The 21,043-nt window shown below is 38.0% G+C and overlaps 2 protein-coding genes across 4 annotated transcripts in view; one reads left to right on the top strand and one right to left on the bottom strand.

Moving 5' to 3' along the window:
- Nrx-1 (neurexin 1) overlaps window positions 1-21,043 on the bottom strand; it is a 674,791-nt gene that overhangs the window by 93,430 nt on the left and 560,318 nt on the right. For all 3 annotated transcript variants that reach the window (XM_076310652.1, XM_076310653.1, XM_076310654.1), the window contains 2 exons: window positions 11,266-11,588; window positions 7,233-7,524 (listed from right to left, as the gene is read on the bottom strand). In XM_076310652.1, the coding sequence (XP_076166767.1) occupies window positions 7,233-7,524; window positions 11,266-11,588 (615 nt within the window). The remainder of the gene's footprint in view (window positions 1-7,232; window positions 7,525-11,265; window positions 11,589-21,043) is intronic.
- Window positions 1,755-3,571, top strand: LOC143145876 (uncharacterized). Its single transcript, XM_076309657.1, has 2 exons — window positions 1,755-2,515; window positions 3,440-3,571. The coding sequence occupies exons 1-2, from the start codon at window positions 2,013-2,015 to the stop codon at window positions 3,447-3,449; spliced, it is 513 nt and encodes a 170-aa protein (XP_076165772.1). The 5' UTR covers window positions 1,755-2,012; the 3' UTR covers window positions 3,450-3,571.

Below are 21,043 nucleotides of genomic sequence, written 5' to 3'. Positions count from 1 at the left end.
AATATTTGGGAATTCGAGGATCATAATTCGAAAATTGGAATATTTGAGGGGCACTACTCAAACATGTGAATATTCGAATATTAATGAAAACAGAATCTAGAAAGGTCAATGAACTTTAAGAACTGAATTTATAGTTTACAGAACGTTTACAAGTTTCAGGAGTATCCATAAACTCGACAATGCGCAAAACATTCGAAAACTCGAGTCTTCTATTTATATTCGCGGAGTATTCGAATACTCGGATATTCGAATGCAGAGAAATTCGACGAGTAGTCCTTAATTCGTGCACGTAGCGTTATTACGGTTGTTTATATAGTGCGGCACGTAGTTAGGTAGTTGCGGAAAGCATTGTTATCTCACGTCATAAACGTTGTCTGTATCGCCGTTATTTATACGTCGACATATATCTGATTGATGATTTCATTTTTGCGTTATTACGCGGCGTCCATCGATTTCTGGCTCCTGATTTTATCTGAACGTTCCCAACGATTTATTATTTCTGGATTTTGGAAATTTATCGTGATTCATGAAATAATATTTCACTTCATTGATACTTTTCGTCCGATCAGTGTTTAGTGATATTTCGTAACAGATCAGCACATACTACATTTATCAAAGTTAAACCAACTAAGACGTATTTCGAAGTTTTACATAATAATACAGTAGTCAAATACACGTATCTCGTTCCTAATACGAAAAAGAAAAGGAAAACAGAGGTTTAAGAAATATAGAATTCGTGGAAACGTATGCTCTTAATCAATCCTAAGATTAAATTCGTGGTTACGAGCTAGCTGTAGAAAATGTTCTATTGTTGTGCTTAAACGTAAATATTTTTCAGTAATTAAAAATTATCGTTAATCAATCCCAAGATTCAAATTTTCCTCATAAAGTGGCTATTATATAATATTTCGATGTTGCAGTTTCTTTAAAAATCGTCGAAATAGGAGATTGTTCGAATGATTAATTCTATGCAGTGTGCTGGATCATTTTCGTCAACGAGTCCGCTAGGAAAACATCAGTCTCGTTTCAAAATCCAAATTATTGTGCCGCGAATAAAGCGAACCGTGCTCCACGCTCGATCATACGTACACAATGAAACAAATGAAATTTAATTTCCCAAAATCAATCACTCTCGAGTAATCTAAATTGATGGCGTCATCGGAGGCGAACAGTACCGATATTAAACACTAATAAAATCGGTGTTGATCGTTCATAACACTACCGTCTCTGGAATCCTTCGTTTCCAAGCTCTAATTACTCTGTTCGTGAACTCTTACGTTTGAAAATTCTCACGCTTGGGAAACTCGTTACCACATCGTGGTTCTCGATCAAGATTGAAAACATACTTCGCCGCAACTCTAATCCGAAACCAACAGAAACGATTTTCAAATCCTCGACATTGTTACGGAAATTCCCTTCTCCTCATCCCCGAAGAAACATCCAATATCTCCGTACACTATCGCCACGAGACCCCGTTCAATTTCGATTCGTAGTTAGCCCTTGGAATATTCGAATCCGCGGTGGAACTGCCTCGGATCTCAATGGCCGGCTTATCTTGCGGCAGTCTCTTTTTATCAGTGGTTTATCGAAGTGTCGTTTGCGTGGTTCGAACCGTCGTCGAATCAAAACGTCATAAAGTGAAAAGGGGAGGAAGGGTGGGGGTCCGGGGTGTGCTGTATTGGTAGCAAGGTGACAGAGAACCGCTTATAAATCTAATCTCGTTCGCGAGAGGAGTACTGTGGTCAGAAGCCGGATGCGCGGTTCGCCAAGCTGCCTGGAATCGCGAAACGGATAATCGTCGGAACTAACGTTACAGCCAGTCGGTCGAAGATCCGTCTCCGAAGCTGTTTCTTCCGATCGGTCGACGCGTCCACGTTTCACTCGAGTGTGCCACCTACGACACCTCGATCGGACTGCGCCTCGTTTAATCTGCGATCAACGATACCGAGAGAGCTCGGTGATTATCGGTAACACGCTATCGTAAATTCGTGCGCGATCGTCCAGGAATCAGGATGAGTTCATCGATAGGTGCGCCACGTTTGTTCGGCGGTCTCCTCGTGTTTATCGCGTTTTTCACGTTAACGTTATCAGCGGTGGCCCGTGACAGGCGTCTATCTCACAGATCGGACAGCGTGCCGGTTAACAAAATCGACGACAGTTGGTGGTGGCCGTCGTCGCACGACGAAGCTCCGGTGATCGAGATACATTTACTCAAGGATCACAGGAAGACCGGTAACGAGAACCGTAGCTTCACCATGGAGTACAAGTACTCGAACACCAATAGACTGAACAGGTTGGACACGTCGGACGACAAGACGTCTGGAAACAAGCTCGAGGTGAAGCCAAAGGACAATGCAAAGAATAACGAGACGGTAAAGGAAAGTGACCAGGACACTAAGAGACAAACTGACATCGTAGATTCCGAGCTGGGCTTCAGAACGATCATCGATCCTCCGAACTTCGAGTGTCCACAGGGACAAAGGAGGGACCCAGCGGGGACTTGCAGAGTCATTATGTGAGTCTTTTTTGACGAAGCTACGAGAATTATTTTCATCCAGAGTCGAGGTTTCTTTGTTTATGGTACTTTTGAACATTGCTGTACTCGATGAGTGTTTATGAGAAATTAATTACAAGGTCCGAAGTTAGACCACTGATTGAAAGTTTGGCGATATCGTGACTTCGAATAGCGTTTTCTGTTTATATTTTGGGAACAAGACACGAATGTCAAACGGTGGGATAAAGATTCGACTTGTTACTTTTAAATGTATTTATATATTTTTGTCACTTTTAATTCATTTTTCAGCCAATATTTACTTTTTTTTAGTATAAAGAGTAAAATGATTTTTTTGCAATTGCATTTGGAACTTTTGACAAAAATTATGCATTTAAAGGTTAAGTAGAGACCGTATTTGTTTACTAGTTAGAGATATGGTGGAAAAGTAATTGGTGTTCGTCCAGAGTCGATGATTATTTGTTGTATGTTGATATGTTTATAATGTTACTACGAATGGTACACCGGAACCTAAAAGTATTTAAAGTTTCGAGATACTTGTACGACAATTGACAGTAGTGCTAGTTTTTAGGAAGATTTTATTTATACTGAATCGCAATTGATAGAATTAATCCAGACTAGAAAAATCTGGTAAATTATTGCAATAAAGCAATATGTATTACTATTACGTAGCTAATTGCAAGAGATCGGAATATTTATATTTTTAAAAATTAGAATTTTTGAATCGGATGTATTTAGAAAATGATATTACTTTTACCTGTGGATGAATAACTTTAATAATCAAAAGAGAGAGACATTGATTCTAAATATAATTTTCTTAGATGAATTATGTATTTTGTAATTTTAATTTTGAGTACAAATAAGCCGACACCGATATAGACGAGGACATTTTTGAATTTTACTGATCTTCTTTCTGTTAAATTACAGCGAGATATGATCGTGGGGTAGCTGTGTTTGAGCAGATCCAAGATGCATGCAATCAGCACTTTTCTCCACGCTCGAAAGAAGTTCTCAAAAGTTTTGATAAATTGTTTTCTGTAATAAATTTTTTATCAAAGACGTGTAATATTTTTTTCTTCACAATCTGACTTTCATCGTGCGAATTTATTCGTACTAAGACTGAAACTCTACGAATAATTTAATACACTAATATTCCGTAGATATTCGTAGCTCTAAACGAACTCTAATTATTTGAGTAGTCGAATGTGATTGTTCGAATATCGAGAATTCGAATATCACTGCTCGAACATTTGAATATTCAAGTATCATTATTCGAATACTCGAGTGTTCGAATATTTGACAATTCGAGTATCATAATTCGAAAATTGGAGTATTCAAGTATCATTATTCGAATACTTGAGTGTTCGAATATTTGACAATTCGAGTATCATAATTCGAGAATTGGAGTATTTAAGTATCATTATTCGAATACTTGAGTGTTCGAATATTTGACAATTCGAGTATCATGATTCGAAAATTGGAGTATCCAAGTATCATTATTCGAATACTTGAGTGTTCGAATATTTGACAATTCGAGTATCATAATTCGAAAATTGGAGTATTCAAGTATCATTATTCGAATACTTGAGTGTTCGAATATTTGACAATTCGAGTACCATAATTCGAAAATTGGGGTATTCAAATCATTATTCAAATACTTGAGTGTTCGAATATTTGACAATTCGAGTATCATAATTCGAAAATTGGAGTATTCGAGAAACACTATTCGAACATGTGAATATTTGAATATCAATGAAAAGTAAAATCTAAAAGAGAACAACGAACTGAAAAAATTGGATTTATAGTCTACGTTATTCGAGTGTTCGAATCATCGAAACGTTGGTATACTCGAATGCAGATAAATTCGACAAGTAGTCCCTAATTCGTACACATGGCGTCACTACGGTTGTTTATATAATGCGGCATGTAGTTAGGTAGTTGCGGAAAGCATTGTTATCTCACGACATAAACGTCGTCTGTATCACAGTTATTTATACGTCGACATATATCTGATTGATGATTTCATTTTTGCGTTATTACGCGGCGTCCATCGATTTCTGGCTCCTGATTTTATCCGATCGTTCCCAACGATTCATTATTTCTGGATTTTCGAAATTCATCGTGATTCATGAAGTAATATTTCACTTCATTGATACTTTTCGTCCGATTAATGTTTAGTGATATTTCGTAACAGGTGAGTACACACTACGTTTATCAAAATTGCAGTCGAAATTTTAATCGAATTCCTTCGAACGATACTTTGCTGGTAAAATTGCACTTATGAATTATTCTCGCGTTTAAATTGTGATTTTAAACTCCCGGATAAAGCAATCGGAACGATAACAATAGTATTTAATTAGTAGTATTTCCCGTGTACATGAAAACTTGCCCAAAACATTACGTTGTCCAAACCAAACAAACGTACTCACGAACCTACTTCGTATAGATTCGTAACGTTACCACAAATATTATCAAAAATCCTCGAAAAAACATTATTTGTCAGTTTTAGAGAAATATGTTTAAAGCAAACAATACTAGGTCATTGATTTGAACTGAGAAAATCCACGAGTCGATAGATAAGATAATGACCGCCTTTGAAAGCAAATAATATTGCACAAGTCAAAGTGTTTTTAGATATTGAACGCTTAACAAGATTTGGTGTGAGAACCAGCTGAAAATCATAAGACAATACTTCACAAAATGGATTTTACCACCTAATAAAATACTATTTGGATAACATAACTTTTTAGGTGAAAGTAAAGGATTTGCACTCCGATATGGAGTTCACCGATCTTGGACACACTTCAAGAATTAATTGCACACTCAAAAATAATGAAAAAGGTTTATATAAACATATGTCCTATTTGTCTTTGTTTATAAAACATACAAAATTTTGTAAATAGAGTGAATTCTCTTTTCTTATTTATTTATTCAGGACACTTAAAATCCTCTGAGTGTGCAACGCCTAATGAGGCAAAATATTACAGTTTACAATAGAACAAAGTTTTCAACAAATTTGAAAAGCGTTAAGAATTATTCAAAGGGTAACCAGACCAATGAAAATACGTCTGTAAGGTTGCTTGGAAATACAAGGTAGTAATTTCGAACATTTTTTGTAAAGGTAATTGGATAACATAAAATTCATTGTATCTTATAAATAAAGACAAATAGGATATCTGTTATATCGACTTTTTTCATTGTTTTTGGATGCACAATTAACTTCTGAAGTGGGTTCCACAAATTACGTGACACTCTGTGAACAGCAGACATTTCAACGCCAGGTAGCTGCATATATATATTTGCAAATGACAGCGACAAATTCGCTCGAGGCAACCGAAAGATTACAGACACATGTAAACATAATGAAAAAATAGCCAACAGAAAGAAGAATTAGGATCAACCATGACAAATGTAGCACATGATATTCACCCTCTGCGAAGTTAAATTACTAAAAATCAAAATCTGCCACAGTGAAATTCTGCAAATGAATGTGGTTGAATACTTGAAACTTTAAGATTCGAAATTTATTTGGAAACAATAAGTAGGAAAAAAAATACAGTAAATTAGAATCGAGAGGAATACAATGGTTAATAAGTAAAGGATCGAAGTTAAACAGATGAATTAAGTTGTTAATCTACGATAACTATAATCAAACCCATCTGGAGCTACCGGATTCAATTATGGGGCGCAGTAGCAAAAAGCGACATCGCCAAAATGGAAACCGTGCAATCGATCATGCTTTGAATGGTAAATAAATCCGCTATGGTACGCTAGACACGAGGAGATACGAAGGACCTATAAATCCTCTCTATAGAAGCAGAAATACTCTGACTAACTGAGAGATACGAATTGAGGACTCAGATCATCCAAACACGCTAACGAATACTTTGTATAATAACAAAAAGTAATAATATAAATTATTGGGTTGTTCGAAAAGTCATTTCGTCTTCCAAAATGGAGAATTTATAATTTAGTAAAATGTTCATGCACTCTAAAAAAATCGTGTTTCGTTTTCACCAAAAAAAAAAAAGCAAAATGAGTTTTCGAACTGTCTGATAGTATAGGTTGTAATAATTTAAATTAGTTTATCCAGCTTTTGACGATCAGCTGCAATTCAATGCGATTGTAGCAAGTAATTTTTAAAAGATTCTGATAATAAAGTTTACTTCGTTTTCGTTATACTATACACAAAATTATAATTTGACTTCGTGGTGGTTCACTCGATGAATAAACTAATCCAAGATTAATAATCCTTTTCATTACTGTATTAGATTAATTGTTTATCTAAATCATCATGATTTGAGTTAAGAAAAATAAAAACAAAAGATCGTTTCGAAAAAGATCATTGTATACTTCTTCAAACTAAATTACACAAGCTAAAGTTTACTAATTTTCATTCCAATGCTATAAATCCTACGTGCAAAAAAAAAAAAAAATAATAAAGAATCCTTAATTTATCAGATTGCCCCTTTAACCTCTTATCTATCGTGTACAACAAACAATATTACTTTACTTACTCGAGTTAAAGGAACCATCATACATGTAAACTTCTTGTGAGAAATTCTCTAAAATTGTCTACTTTTTCATTTCATTTTCACAAAGATATTTCAAAGTATAATTAAGAAGTAACTTTAATTCAGAATCGAGGCTTTTCCTAAACCGTTTAATTTAACAGAAACGATCGCGGACTGTTGCAATTCTTTAAAATAATTCCACTCACCTATGTACAAGATCCCGTCGAGATCGAGATTTTCGTTGCTGCCTTGACTATTGACAGCGGTGACATGATCATCGACGGCGAGTGTGTGCCTCTTAGGTGCTGGTCTCCCGATGCTGACAGTGTGCCAATTACCGTCGTTCAAGTTCGACTTGGAGGTGTCCTTGACCCTAACCGGTCCATCACCCAGGTCGAACACATAGTGAACGTGTCCCTTCACCAACTCCACTGCGATAAAGTCGCGTTCTCGACCAGCGTTGAAGAGTATCAAACCGTTCGCCTCGCGCGTTTTGAACTGTAAGGTGAAAAATGGCGGTTCAGTTGAAGAAAGGAATACACACTCTTGGCGATGTTATCCTCTCGCTCGTGAAACGTGATCAATTTAACGATAAATGTATCGTTACAGGAACACTCCTGGTGTCTGGATATTCAAGTATTCGAAGTGAATGCAATATACGTAGTTCGGTACTTGGATTTATGAAATCCTGATCCGAGTACTCGAGTGACGCTATCCGTTCACTCGTGAAACGCGACACGATGCACTCAGCGATGAGTGTGTTATTAGTAGAGTCTATCCGGGTATTCGAAGTATTAATTACAGTTCGAAATTCGGTTTTATGAAATCGTATTTAAATAGTCGAGTAGCAGGATTCGAATAATCTGTACTCAGTGATAAATGTGTTACTAGTAGAGTGTATCCGGGTATTCAAAGTATTAATTACAGTTCAGGACTCGAATAATCTGTACTCAATGATAAATGTGTTATTAGTAGAGTGTATCCGGGTATTCAAAGTATTAATTACAGTTCGAAATTCGGTTTTTTGAAATCGTATTTAAATAGTCGAGTAGCAGGATTCGAATAATCTGTACTGAGTGATAAATGTGTTATTAGTAGAGTGTATCTGGGTATTCAAAGTATTAATTACAGTTGGGAATTCGGTTTTTTGAAATCGTATTTAAATAGTCGAGTAGCAGGACCCGGATAATTTTTACCCAATAATGAATAATAGAATTTTTCCTATCTAGGTTCTTTAAATACAAGTACTCAATGTAAAAAATACTCAACGTGGGCTTGAAAAAGAAACTGAGTTTTTTTTCTATATTTTACTCAATAAAATTGGTAAAAGTTTGTTCTTCGAATAAAAAGAATAAGTAACGAATCTTTAACAACTTCGTTACATAGTTTTAGACACTATGAAATATCACTAAATATTCACCGCAGTATCTATTATAATTTTCAAAGAATAGAAGAACTAAAAATGAATAAAAAAAAGAAACTACCAGAGAAGAATTCAGCTTGTCGTCCATAAATTACATTTTCATTCAAATCCCTATCGACAAAATGAAAGAACCTTTTTCAAATACTCCAATCGTTAAATTCGAATTCGATTCGAATTACTACTGAATATTCACCACAGTATCTATTATAATTTTCAAGCTACAGAAGAACTAAAAATGAATAAAAAAAAGAAACTACCAGAGAAGAATCCAGCTTGTCGTCCATAAATTACATTTTCATTCAAACCCCTATCGACAATGAAAGAACCTTTCTCAAATACTCCGATCGTTAAATTCGAATTGGATTCGAATTCGATTCGAATTACTACTAAATATTCACCACAGTATCTATTATAATTTTCAAGCTATAGAAGAACTAAAAACGAATAAAGAAAAATAAACTACCAGAGAAAAATCCAGCTTGTCGTCCATAAATTACATTTTCATTCAAATCCCTCTCGACAATGGAACAACCATTTTCGAATACTCCGATCGTTAAATTCGAATACGATTCGCGTGCTTTCTTACCCAGCTTTCCGAATGTAGCCCCCAATTATGAACAAAATTCCAATCCGTCTAATTTGAACACTTAACCCCTTTGGATTGGTTTCCGCTCAACGATTATTACGACAAAATATACCGACGACCTCGTTCGAATCGTCCACTTGCGGCGATCGCGTCGCGTTTTAATTATCCCGATTCTCGCATCGCCAATTTCATCATCTCTCCTTCGCGGTGACCGCAGGAAACGTTTACACAAGGGTGCACAATGAACCGGCGTGCGATAGCCTGTAACGAGTACGTTTGATTACGAAAGCCGATCGTGTTTTCCCGTGGCATCAAAGCACGGGGACCCCGGTACTCTGATGAAAGATAGCGGAAAAAGCAGAAACCCGTCAATTACGGGCCGGGCGTAATTACGAAGGTGATGACCAGAGGAGCTTGTCTGTCACTCGGCACGGAAGAACGAGGCATGATTGGGTTTTTACGTGGAGCAGCGTGACACGTGCCACGATTAATCCAGAGTTTGCGCATCGAATCGAGAACCGGTCGACGGAATGGAGCAGGGCCGGACCAAAAGGGGCGAGGGGGGGTCTAATTGGGGTAACCTTTTGTGGGGACGCGTCACCGTTGACATTCCATTTCTTTTGCGGCCACTGAGCGGGAGGACAAATTTTCGAATAACGTCCAAACGTGAATCCCCACCAGGAGTGATCCAAACAGTGGTTTACGGATCGCTGGAATTTACGTGGATTAAGGGGATGACGGTGATTTTTATTTTTCGATCGAAACATTGAAACGTGTTTGTTCCTCTCAATCAGTGCTTCCAAGTACAACAGAACGTAGCCGAATTTATACAGAGACACGCAAGGTGTTTGAAAAATAGTACAATGATAGTACACTTTTGATATTAACGCTGGAACTATCGATAGATTTTAAGGTGTATTATTGAGGTGTTCTTCGTATGTCTTTCGGGAAAATTGAGGAAAAGGAGGAATTTATGTAATTGATTATACGTGTTGGATAGAAAAAATTGTAACGTCTTTTGAAAATATGCTATGGAATTTAAAGTAAGTTTCGTTGTGAAAACAGTTTAAAACAGTCATTTTTACCGGTACATTTAGTGTTAATGGAAATACACTTTTAAATAATTGAAACGAAGAGACAGTGTGTTTAAATATTTAAGAATTCTATGATTGTGTCGCAGTTAATGTATGAAACTACATTTATGTAGCATGTTTAGGATAATTCGAACGCAAATGGTTCGATTGACTGCATTTTTGGAAAGGACCTTACATTATAGAATGTCTTCAGCTGAAATTAGGACAATGGTTTTACTTTTACCAGTTTTCTTGTTGTGCTCGCGCAAAGATTGATTTCTCATCCAAAAAGTCAACTTTTTCTTTGGAACAATCTACCATTCTCTCAATTTTGGAAATTTGTTAATTATTCTCGTTCGTGTCACGAAGGACCGTCTGACGGTTGTAAAAAACTTCGAATTTGTGTTCTATAGGGCTGTACTATTATTTTCTGTTGTCACAGGTCAGCAATATCATTACTATTATTTATTTCGACGATGTACAAAAAATATTTTTCGTACGATAAAAACATACAAACTGAATGCTACAAATGGACGTTTTATTTGTACTCTTTACTCGGAATAAATTTCTGAGGAATGTTTACTTCTCTGCTTAAATTTATCGAACGTGTTTGTAAAATTGATGAAAAGAGAACGCTTTTCCATAAATAGACGACAGAAAATTCTGTATTAAGTGGAAACGACCAGTGCCAAAATTCAATTTCGATTTCAAAGCGTTTAGTTACCGTATTTGTAAATAGTTTCGTATCATTCTGCAAATACTTGTTCGTCTTTCTATTTTCCTAAACTTACTATTTTACTATTTCTTTCACGATCCTCTTCGACGTGAATCAATCTCAAAACTGCCTTCGTTACAATAAAACCTATATAATTGAGAGTTTTATTGCAAGTAACCCAACCATGTTAATCCTCCTCAAAACTAAACCTCAAAACAAAACAATACATCTCGTAACGTGCCAATTAAAGAAAAAAACAAATGTCTTTATTAATTGCAATAAATCTTAATTTCGATCGCTGCTATGTTCCAAATGATCAATCTCATCTTTCCAATTACGGATGTTACTTCGCACTCGACGTTTTCTATTTACAATGAAAAATAAAAGTGTACAAGTACAAAAAGAAAAAAAGAACAAATTATTCGTCGAAGAAATACGTCACCTGGAAGTATATGTTCGTTTCCACGTACGCTTTGAGTACAGGTAACCCGACGAACGTGTGTTTCGAGGTGAAGGTCACCGGATAATGAACCGGATGGTTCCTCTTGCCAAATTTCCCCGTGACCCTGATGATCGGTGTGACGCCTTGATGAGCAGCCTGGTGATTTCCGGAGCTCCTCGCTATTTCCAGGTAGGGGTAGCCGTTGAACCAGATTTGCTGCAGCTGGCCAACGAAGTGAGGTAATTCCTCTCCGGCGTGCAAGTAGCCGCCGACGTGCAGCGTGCGGAATTCCAGTATACCTTGTTTGCCGAGTTGCGTATCGGCTGTTGAAGAGAACGCAACGATTATTTCAGGTATAGCGAATTCATCGAAATAAGCGCGATATTGCATCTTTTTTTTGTTTTTTAGCCATAGGTTATTCCAAAATATTTTTCGTATTACAAAAAGGTACGAAATGAATGGTGCACGTGGACGTTCTAATTGCATTCTTTACTTGGTATACATTTCTGACAAATGCTTACTTTTCAGCTTAAATTTAAAATTTGATCGAATTGGAAAGAATACGTTTAATTATGCATACTAATAAAGAGTAGATCGAAAAGGATGACAAAATTATTGCTTGGCCATAATTGTATTTCTTACTTGGAATAAATTTCTGAAAAATGCTTCCTTTTCAGCTTAAATTTAAAATTTCATCGAATTGGAAAGAATACGTTTAATTATTCATACTAATAAAGAGTAGATCGAAAAGATGACAAAATGATTGCTTGGCCTTTTAATTGTATTCCTTACTTGGAATAAATTTCTGAAAAATGCTTCCTATTCTACTTAAATTTAAAATTTGGTTGTTCGAATCGGAAAGAATAGATTTAATTATTCATAGTAATAAACAATAGATCGAAAAGGATGACCAAACGATTGCTTGGTCTTTGACGAATTTATGTCAGAGTACCAGCCTGAATGGTTAAAAAGGATGTTTCTTGTGAATGGAACTCAAGACGACCAACGATGGTTAGTACCTCAAAGTCACGTATTTAGTTATCGGATATTGAGGGAGAGATTGTTTGGGAAAGTTTACAAGTGGTAAACAATTTGACGTTGCATTGTTTAATGAATAGGAATTTATCCTTGCAGAACCTGGCCATGTGGTAGGTAAGACAATGTTGCATTTTGCAAGAGGGTCGTGATGAACCCCATGGCACTTACCCCAGGACACTCTAAAGGGAAACTCTATAACAGAACCGTCTTAGGGAAGACCCTGAAGCAAGTAACTTCATCACTTTGTGCACAATTAAATAATAAAAGACATATGACCTTATATTTCTTAGTCATAGGCTTCTTTATCTTTCAATAATTGTTATGTTGTTACGATTTCCTCGACTGTTTATAAGTAACGTTTCTTATCTCGTGTACGATCAGAGAATTAGAACAATATATTTTTAAACAGACAAGATTTATGATAACACGTTTAGAAGCCTTCGAGATGCTCTGAAGCATTCGTGTTAAAGATACGAATATCATTATCATTTCAAACAATTTCTGTGAAGATTGAACAACTGGTATAACACAAAAACAGTTGTATTTTGGAGACAAGTTCATATTGAACACGTGTACGTTTCTATGAATATAAACTTTTCATTTTCTTTTCTTATTTTAGCGTGCCAAATTTGCCTTTGAGATTATGTCTACATGTTTCAGAACACCTTGTACAAAGGGAGAATTTAGGGACTGTAGACAAGTTGGTGCATTTTTCTAAGTAAATATACAAAGAATTGATAGAGGAAAGGCTTGTGTAATAAATGTTCGTATAATGAATACCTCGTCAAATCAAATAATAAATATCAAATATTAGGTTTTCGACGGTCATACCTTATAACATTCTCATACTTAGAATATTCTTTAAAAACTAAGTGCTCATTGCAGAAAAATAAATAGTTATATCCTAAGAATCTTCCATCTAGTTCCCATTACGAGATTCAACATTATATTTTAACTTTTTTTTTTCAATCGTTTTCCTTGTTACGTGAAATCTGTCTACTATTCTATTCTAATTCTAAATAAATTACAATCACCGTAACTTTTACTACAATTCGTACTGTCGTCTAACCTATTACACATTTTGTGAATGCATTTTTATTTCTTCATTTCTAAAACAACATTGAAATTTTTCTCGCCAGACATTCTAACGACGACAAACGATAGGTATAATTCTCATTCATAAAACGATGCTGAGAATAAAACCAGCTCGTGTGTATGCTGCATCGGTTCATAACCACGCAACAACGATGAATCAACGATCTGTGAATTTATTTCGATGATCCAAGCCTGAATCGTATCGTGTTAAAATGTTCAACCGTTTCTCCCTTCCACGTAGCGACTCGTGTTCCTACTTTCTTGGACAAGAGTAAGCACGAATGTGTTCGATAACGTTATCCGATCGTATCGTAAAATTCCCGGTACGCGAAACTTTTCGATCCCGTTTAAAATTCATTATTTTTACTTCCGTTCGCGTTTCGTAGTTCCATAGCCCGGAGCCATCGATGCCGCTCTAAATAAGAATAAAACGAGATTAAGACAAAGTCATTAATAAGAATTGTCCCGCAGCGGGCACGGACGAGTGTACTTACGAAACTCGAGCGAAGCCCGCGCGGAAGTTACACGGAAACTATTTTAATTATTAGCCGGGACTCGGGATTGTTCCTTAGCCAGTGGCGCGGACAATGAAGATTCGATATCGGAGCGTTGTTCTTCGCGAGAATCTTACCGGACCGTACGCTATTAAGCTTAATTGTCCCCGTGCACAATGCACCGAACTTTGTAAATTAGTAGCGCGATGTAAGTATCGACAGGCATGGTGCTAATATAATAAATGTACCAAGTTGCCTTTAAAATGCGACCGTTGAAAGGGGTCGAGAAACCGAGATCGAACACGGCCGGGGAATTTTCGAGAAACTTTCACCTTGCACCGCGAAGAAGAATAGTTTTCACAGTTTGGTGTATATAGGGTGACTGGTGAGCTTTTCACGATGAAAACGAGCCCAAACACGACCCAGTTCGGTCGAACGCGCGTGTTTCGAACAATGGTGGCGCTAGCGTCGCGCCCGGAAAACATGCGATGGAAAATCGTCCGATCGGGGTCGTGTTTGTACTCATTTTCATCGGGAAAATCTTAACAATCCGTTCGTACCGGTCTCGTAACGATACGACGAACGATACAAAAGGGAGATTTTTAGTAACTTTTTAGAAAATTTATACGTATACTGCATTGCGCGGATCGGAAAACTGTTTCGTTAATTAGATTCGTGACATAAAGGGAAAGTTTGTGCAATATATTGGAATTGTTAATTGAATAATTTTGTGTAAACAGAACACGTAACGGAGAAATTCGTTCGACTACCTGGTCGAAGTATCATTTATAACGGACAGTTAAACAGCGAAGTTTATTTCTCCTGCGATTTGGTGATTTCCGTTGGTTCAATTTTTCGTAGTATTCATCGTTAATCGGTTAAACATCGATCGTCTCCTCCAGGTGAAAATTAAAGCTTCCTTTTGAATTTCAAAAGCGCGAATTTTCGATAAAATTCGCAACCGGGCGGAACCACACGGACGAAATATACGGTGGGGAAAAGGGAAACCGCGTTTACGGAAAATTTGAATACAGATCCGCGATATAACGCTATTAAAAGAACCCTTTCCGAAAGTTAACAGAGATTATTTTACTACGTTCCATCCGGTCCCCAATGCCGTAAATATAATATGCGATAGCGTACAGGAATAATCGCGAGTTCCCTACAAAATTGTACGTCCGGTAATTGTGCATCGTAAATTGTTCAGGTGGTCGTTCAGATTCTCGTTTGCATAACTCATATACAGAGCGTTACGTTTCTTCGTTTCGGAGGTTCGAGTGTCCAGCATGTAGGAAATCAATTCGATTTGTGAATAATTTCCACCGTAGCCCCTTTAGCGAGGTTTCAATCCGATCGAGCGATAAGCATTCGCGAAGTTATAATCAAATTCTCACCGCGTTACGGGCGTAACGCGTACGGATCGGTACGTGGTAAAGCCGAATTCGTCGTCGGTGCATGTAAGTTCGTGTAACGGGTTTCCTCCGAAATTGCGAGGATCGTGATTAGAACGCTTGTGCGCGTGTCTTCGAGGAACGAGTCGGTGGCACTCTTCCCCTCGATTTGATCAGCGTCTGCGGTCCGACGAATTCCACCGATCGTTGTTTGATGTCAATTTACGATTCAATTAAACGCCGTTCGATTGGCTCACGATCGGCTCTATCGGTCGTTAGTCAAGGCGGCCCTTAACAGATCACAACCAGCAGCCTGGCATTGTAATTTGGAACATGAGCTATGCCTTGTTTGCGACTTGTCAACATATACTTCGGACACTGCTTACCTTTTGACTTTGATGCATGTTTGGACGGGAGGGGGTAAGGGATTAAGGTACACAAATTCGAAAGGCTAAAATTGACAGAAATATCGAGGATTCCTTTCGCGAAATTCAGCGAAGCTGAAGAGTACAAAATTGTGGGGGAAGATTTGTATACGACTCGAGTAGCCATTATGAGATATTCGAAAGAATGCACCATTCTAGGTTGAAAGGTTGAAAAACAGAGTCTTTTAACAAATTTCTTTTTTTCCAATAGAAGTTTTCGAGTATGGAAACTCGAAAAAATAACAGAAATTTGAATTGTTTCAGGGAGGCATGTTCGATCGTATTACACTTTGTCTTCTTTTATTTGTTTTTGACATTTGTCGACACATTAAGGTAATTAACTTCCTTTGTTTCTTTCATCGGATTGGCAAGATTCTCCCGATGAGAATGAGACCAAACACGACCATATTCGGATTACTTTTCCACACCCGAGATTCTTATTATTTTTTAAATAATTTTCATCGCACAACGAAAGAATCTTATCCATCTATTGCCAATACTCTCGAAAATACGAAGACAAACGTAACAAATTTTGTTTCTCACCGGCGACACTGCTCAAAGAACGTAGACAGTGTAAACGATTATCGAATCGCGTTTTATCGAGGGACGTGTGCGACGTTATAACGAGGTGTTAGCGTACAATTCCATCCGCACGGTACTCGACTTACGCTTCCGTTCCGGAGCATCTCGCGTAAGTCGAGGACTTACCGTGTTATAATTAAAAGCAACTACGAATTATCGCTCGGATGGTCCGATCGTTTATGACTGTTTATCGGCCATAGTTCGCCGGCTCGGAAAATCCAATCGGCCGGTACAGGTTGGGCATAAAGTTTCAATGCGCTGCGTCCAATCTCTTGTAAACCTGGCCATAATGCAGCATAGTGTATCTGGAACAACGCTAGTGTATCGATGCCTATAACCGATAACCAACGCCGTGCGTCGCTGCGCGGAATGCTTCGCGCGTAATTGCGTTTCGCGTGCGAGCGTTGTTGCAACGGTTTCGTCGTCGGCGTGCCGTTTTACGTGCGTGCTACTCGACCCGCGCGGAATTTCCGCCATTGGCGCGGATATTAGTCGGTTTTTCGAGCACTTTTCTTCGCCCCGTATGAGAAAAGTTCTCCGCGGGCGGCCCACGGTGAGGGGAGGCGAGCGGGAGGGGGAGAGGGGATCGGTGGTGGCGCTAGTAGCGTTCGAGTGGGCGAATTACGGTGACCCCGTTAAACGCGCGGACGCGAGCAAGTTCCGTGAACGAATTTCGACGAATTAAACGGAATTTAAGTGGAGGGATTTCGTTCGGGGCAAATCGCGATGGTTATTTTGGAAAAAATGAAAGTTAGATCGGCCAACCGCGCGAGATACGACCAGGTAGCGCGTCTGGATTGTTGAAGAGCCGAGGATTGATCGAGCGGAAGTGTTGGAAAACTACCAGCTTTCGGAGCGGGCGATCCATTTCACGAAATCGAGGGAATTTTAACGGTTTGGTTTTCGAGTTCCGAGTTTCGATTGCGCACGAAACAAGTAAAATTTGAAATCGATATTGACCCATGGTAACTGTCAACCCTACGACGATACTGTCTTATTATATGACTAGAAAATTTAATTATGAACACTTTGAATAGCACACGAATTTTAGTAAGAAGTCATCCAAATTATTATTTCGTCCCTAACCCCTACAAATTATAGTGAACGGAAAATTTATGCATTTCGGGATTGATACTATCGATGTTCTGGACCCAGATGCACTTTTTCAAATGAATACACATAATGGTCACACGTGTTAAATTTGAAAATAAAAGACATATGCATCAGTGCCTTCGAAGAGGTCAAATACACACGGTTTTGAATATTTTTTTATCTTTTTTAGCATCGATGGTGAAAATCCAACTTTGACAAAACTCAAAACTGGAACATGGAGGTATCGAACAGAAGGAAGGACCACGAAGTGACGTCCAGAATGTAGGGATCGGCTATTGTCAAGTAGGAGCACGTTCGCTGCAAAGCATCATATTCTCCTCCTCAATAAATTGAGACACCCAAACCTGCTGGCCCGAATCAGCCTATTAATGGATGGCGAGTGCCAGCAATATTGAGTTACGTGGCAATACCCTAAATTGCTTGACCGCCTTAGCATCACCACAAGCTCTACACGTATTTCGCTTCGATGCTCCTCGGTGACATCGATCTCACGATAATTACCCCGCGGTTGAATGCACATCGTCCTTGTGTTCCAACCGCAACAAGCGCTATATTTACATAAATATTTCCGAGGATTCGTGGCGCTCGAATCCCTCGATTAGAGATTGTTCGCGACTCGAGATCAAGGTTTACGTTAAAACCTCGATAAATGAAACCCCTTACCCCGATTGTTGCATTGGGAAGTCGAAGGGATGGTTAGCAACGAGCAAAGTCGAAGGTTAAAGTAACAGGTAGCAGCGACCATAAGCAGTATGTATATCGAGTATTTACGTGGGTTCGGTTACCTCGATCGATGCATAAACCTCGGTTTATGCTTGTTCTCGCAATCATTTTCCTATAATCATCGAGGTTCTGTTCTACTAATCTGAACTATGTTGAACTTTGAGGTTTCTTTTCGTAGAAATATCTGTAATTTTTAATGTACTTGAGTGTTTCTTTACGAATTCAGAGCTTACGTGGCTTCGGCGAGGTGAAGAATAAGTTTTTAGAAACAATTTCTGAGGACGGTTACTACTTAAAAGTACACATACTAATCTAGACGTCTGCCAAGTTTTATTAATAAATATTAATTTTTGAAAAAATTGGAACCAATTATGCGAAGTATCTAAACAAAGAATCTAGTTGTAAAAGTCTAGTTGGCAAAAAGGATGTCTAGTCATCAAATCATCTAAAATAAAAAAACCAAAGAAATTTTATAATCTGCATTAACGTAGCTCGATACTTTTTCAATTTTTGTATCGGTTTGAAGTTAAACATTGGAGTCTCCCACATTTTTTATCATAATTCCACGTCCACGTGACTGGCCACGTTCCCAAAAATTAAAATCTTTCAACAAAACTCAATAAATTCCTAGTTCGATAAATATATACTCACAAGTAACACGTAAATATATTATGCAATTACGTACCCCGGTGTAGTACTGATTCAATATCATTTGATTTAAAAATAATTTCTAAAAACTCCCCCATTAACGAAGAGATCGAAGAACCTAGAGATCCGAAGACACATCCCGGATACGAGTAACACCACAGACGCGAGTCTCTAACGAGACAGGTCTGGCGGGAGTTTTAACGAGGACACACCCCGTTTAATCGTCGAAACATGGCTCGAGACGGTTCAGGATGTTCCCTCGCGATAAAACCCAAGTGAAAACGCCGTAGAAAATATCCTCTCCGTCGGATCTGAATAATTCCGAGTATTCTTCGCGAATGCCGTATTCACGAGATGTCAAATTCCGAAGGAAAAACGGGGGGCGCGCTTCCTGTCGCGACGCTTCCGTGCCGATTATTTATGAAAAAGGACACGCCGTTGCACTCCACCGTCGAAGCAGAAGACGCGCGGCGGACGACCCCTCTCTCTCCCCACCACCACCACCCGCATCGAGAAACGGGGAACGACAAATGGCGCGGGCGAAATAAAAATGGCACGGAAGGTTTCGACGACGTCAGGAATTCTCAGCGCATCGGCTGTGTCTGCTCGCTTCTTCCGTTCGATCGATCGACACCGCGCGATTTCGAATGCGCCTTTCCGCGGCAGCCAAATGCATTTCAAGGAACCGACCGCGATAAAGAGCGCATTTGCATGTCGGCGATTTGTAATTCGGAGGAGGAGTGGGAGCGTGGAGAGGGTAGGGGCTGGAGGAGAATGCGCCTCGTGGATTCTCGTTGTCGCGAGAATGGCAGCTTGAAATACGTGGGCGGAGAAGTTTTTTTTCTTTTTTTCAAAATTGCACGCGACCTCGTGGCGAGTTTTACGACTTAACGGGACATTGTAAAACGGTATTTTACGAGAGATTTTTGCGGATTTAATACATAACAAAAAAATGTATAAGATTCAAATACTTGGAAATTGAAGTATGTGTACGTGGACGTGTTTACATTTGGAGGGAAGGAAAATGGTCTTGGTGTTTTGGAAATTATTAATTGCCTTTTATTGACAGAAAAGTTTTTTTCAAAATTGCACACGACCTTGTAGGGAGTTTTACGACTTAACGGGACATTGTAAAACGGTATTTTACGAGAGATTTTTGCGGATTTAATACATAACAAAAAAATGTATAAGATTCAAATACTTGGAAATTGAAGTATGTGTACGTGGACGTGTTAATATTTGGAGGCAAGGAAAATGGTCTTGGTGTTTTGGAAATTATTGATTGCCTTTTATTGACAGAAAAGTTTTTTTCAAAATTGCACACGACCTTGTAGGGAGTTTTACGACTTAACGGGACATTGTAAAACGGTATTTTACGAGAGATTTTTACGGATTTAATACATAACAAAAAAATGTATAAGATTCAAATACTTGGAAGTTGAAGTATGTTTGCGTGGACGTGTTTACATTTGGAGGAAATAGAAACAAATTTTTTTGTACCGCGTCTTGGGGTTTTGGAAATTATTAATTGGTTTTTATCGTATGGATGGAAAAGTTTTTGGGAATTGCACTTGTAGGAAGTTTTGCAACTTAAAGAGAATTTTATTATTGTGAAATGATATTTTTCGGAAGATTTTTGCGGATTATGTGTAAAAAGTGTATAGATCATTCGAGATTTGACAGACATGTACAACTAATTTTCCATGTGTTAACGAAGTTATTAACTATTTCCTATGGTGGGATTAAGGGAGCCTGGTCTGATCATTTTAGACGATACGGTTCTTTCCTTTTTGCGTTTTCTTAACGATCGAAGTCTTCAAAGTGACATCTTGGAGAGATGGTAGGGAAATGTGAAAAATTACCCGTGTTGTAGGACTTTGAACGAAACTCTCTAGATGCTTTGATGTTGAATGTCGAAACTTTAAAGCGGATTTCCTTGAAACGACATTTTTCGATATGGTGTGCACGATATCTCGAAAGTTACTTGTTAGCTAATCGACTTGACATTTGAGTATGTTATAGAGAGAACATTTATCAAAAGAGTGAACCATCGTCGGTATAAAATGTTGAATATTTTTATCTTTTAACTAACTTGAGAAGAGAACAAGAACCGAAAAACGAAAAATTGAAATCTTTTTTATTTCAATCTGTCGAATTAACGTTATTTGACGAAAATGTTATTTTGAAAAAGTAATATGTATCTCGGTAAACTACATTGACAAGGCATGTGTTTTCCAATTTTTATTTACCTCCAAATCTTCCTCCATAA

The sequence above is a fragment of the Ptiloglossa arizonensis genome, chromosome 4 (assembly GCF_051014685.1).
Source record: "Ptiloglossa arizonensis isolate GNS036 chromosome 4, iyPtiAriz1_principal, whole genome shotgun sequence".
Classification (NCBI taxonomy): domain Eukaryota; kingdom Metazoa; phylum Arthropoda; class Insecta; order Hymenoptera; family Colletidae; genus Ptiloglossa; species Ptiloglossa arizonensis.
The sequence above is the reverse complement of the archived record's forward strand: the minus strand, read 5'-3'. Positions and strand labels throughout refer to the sequence as shown.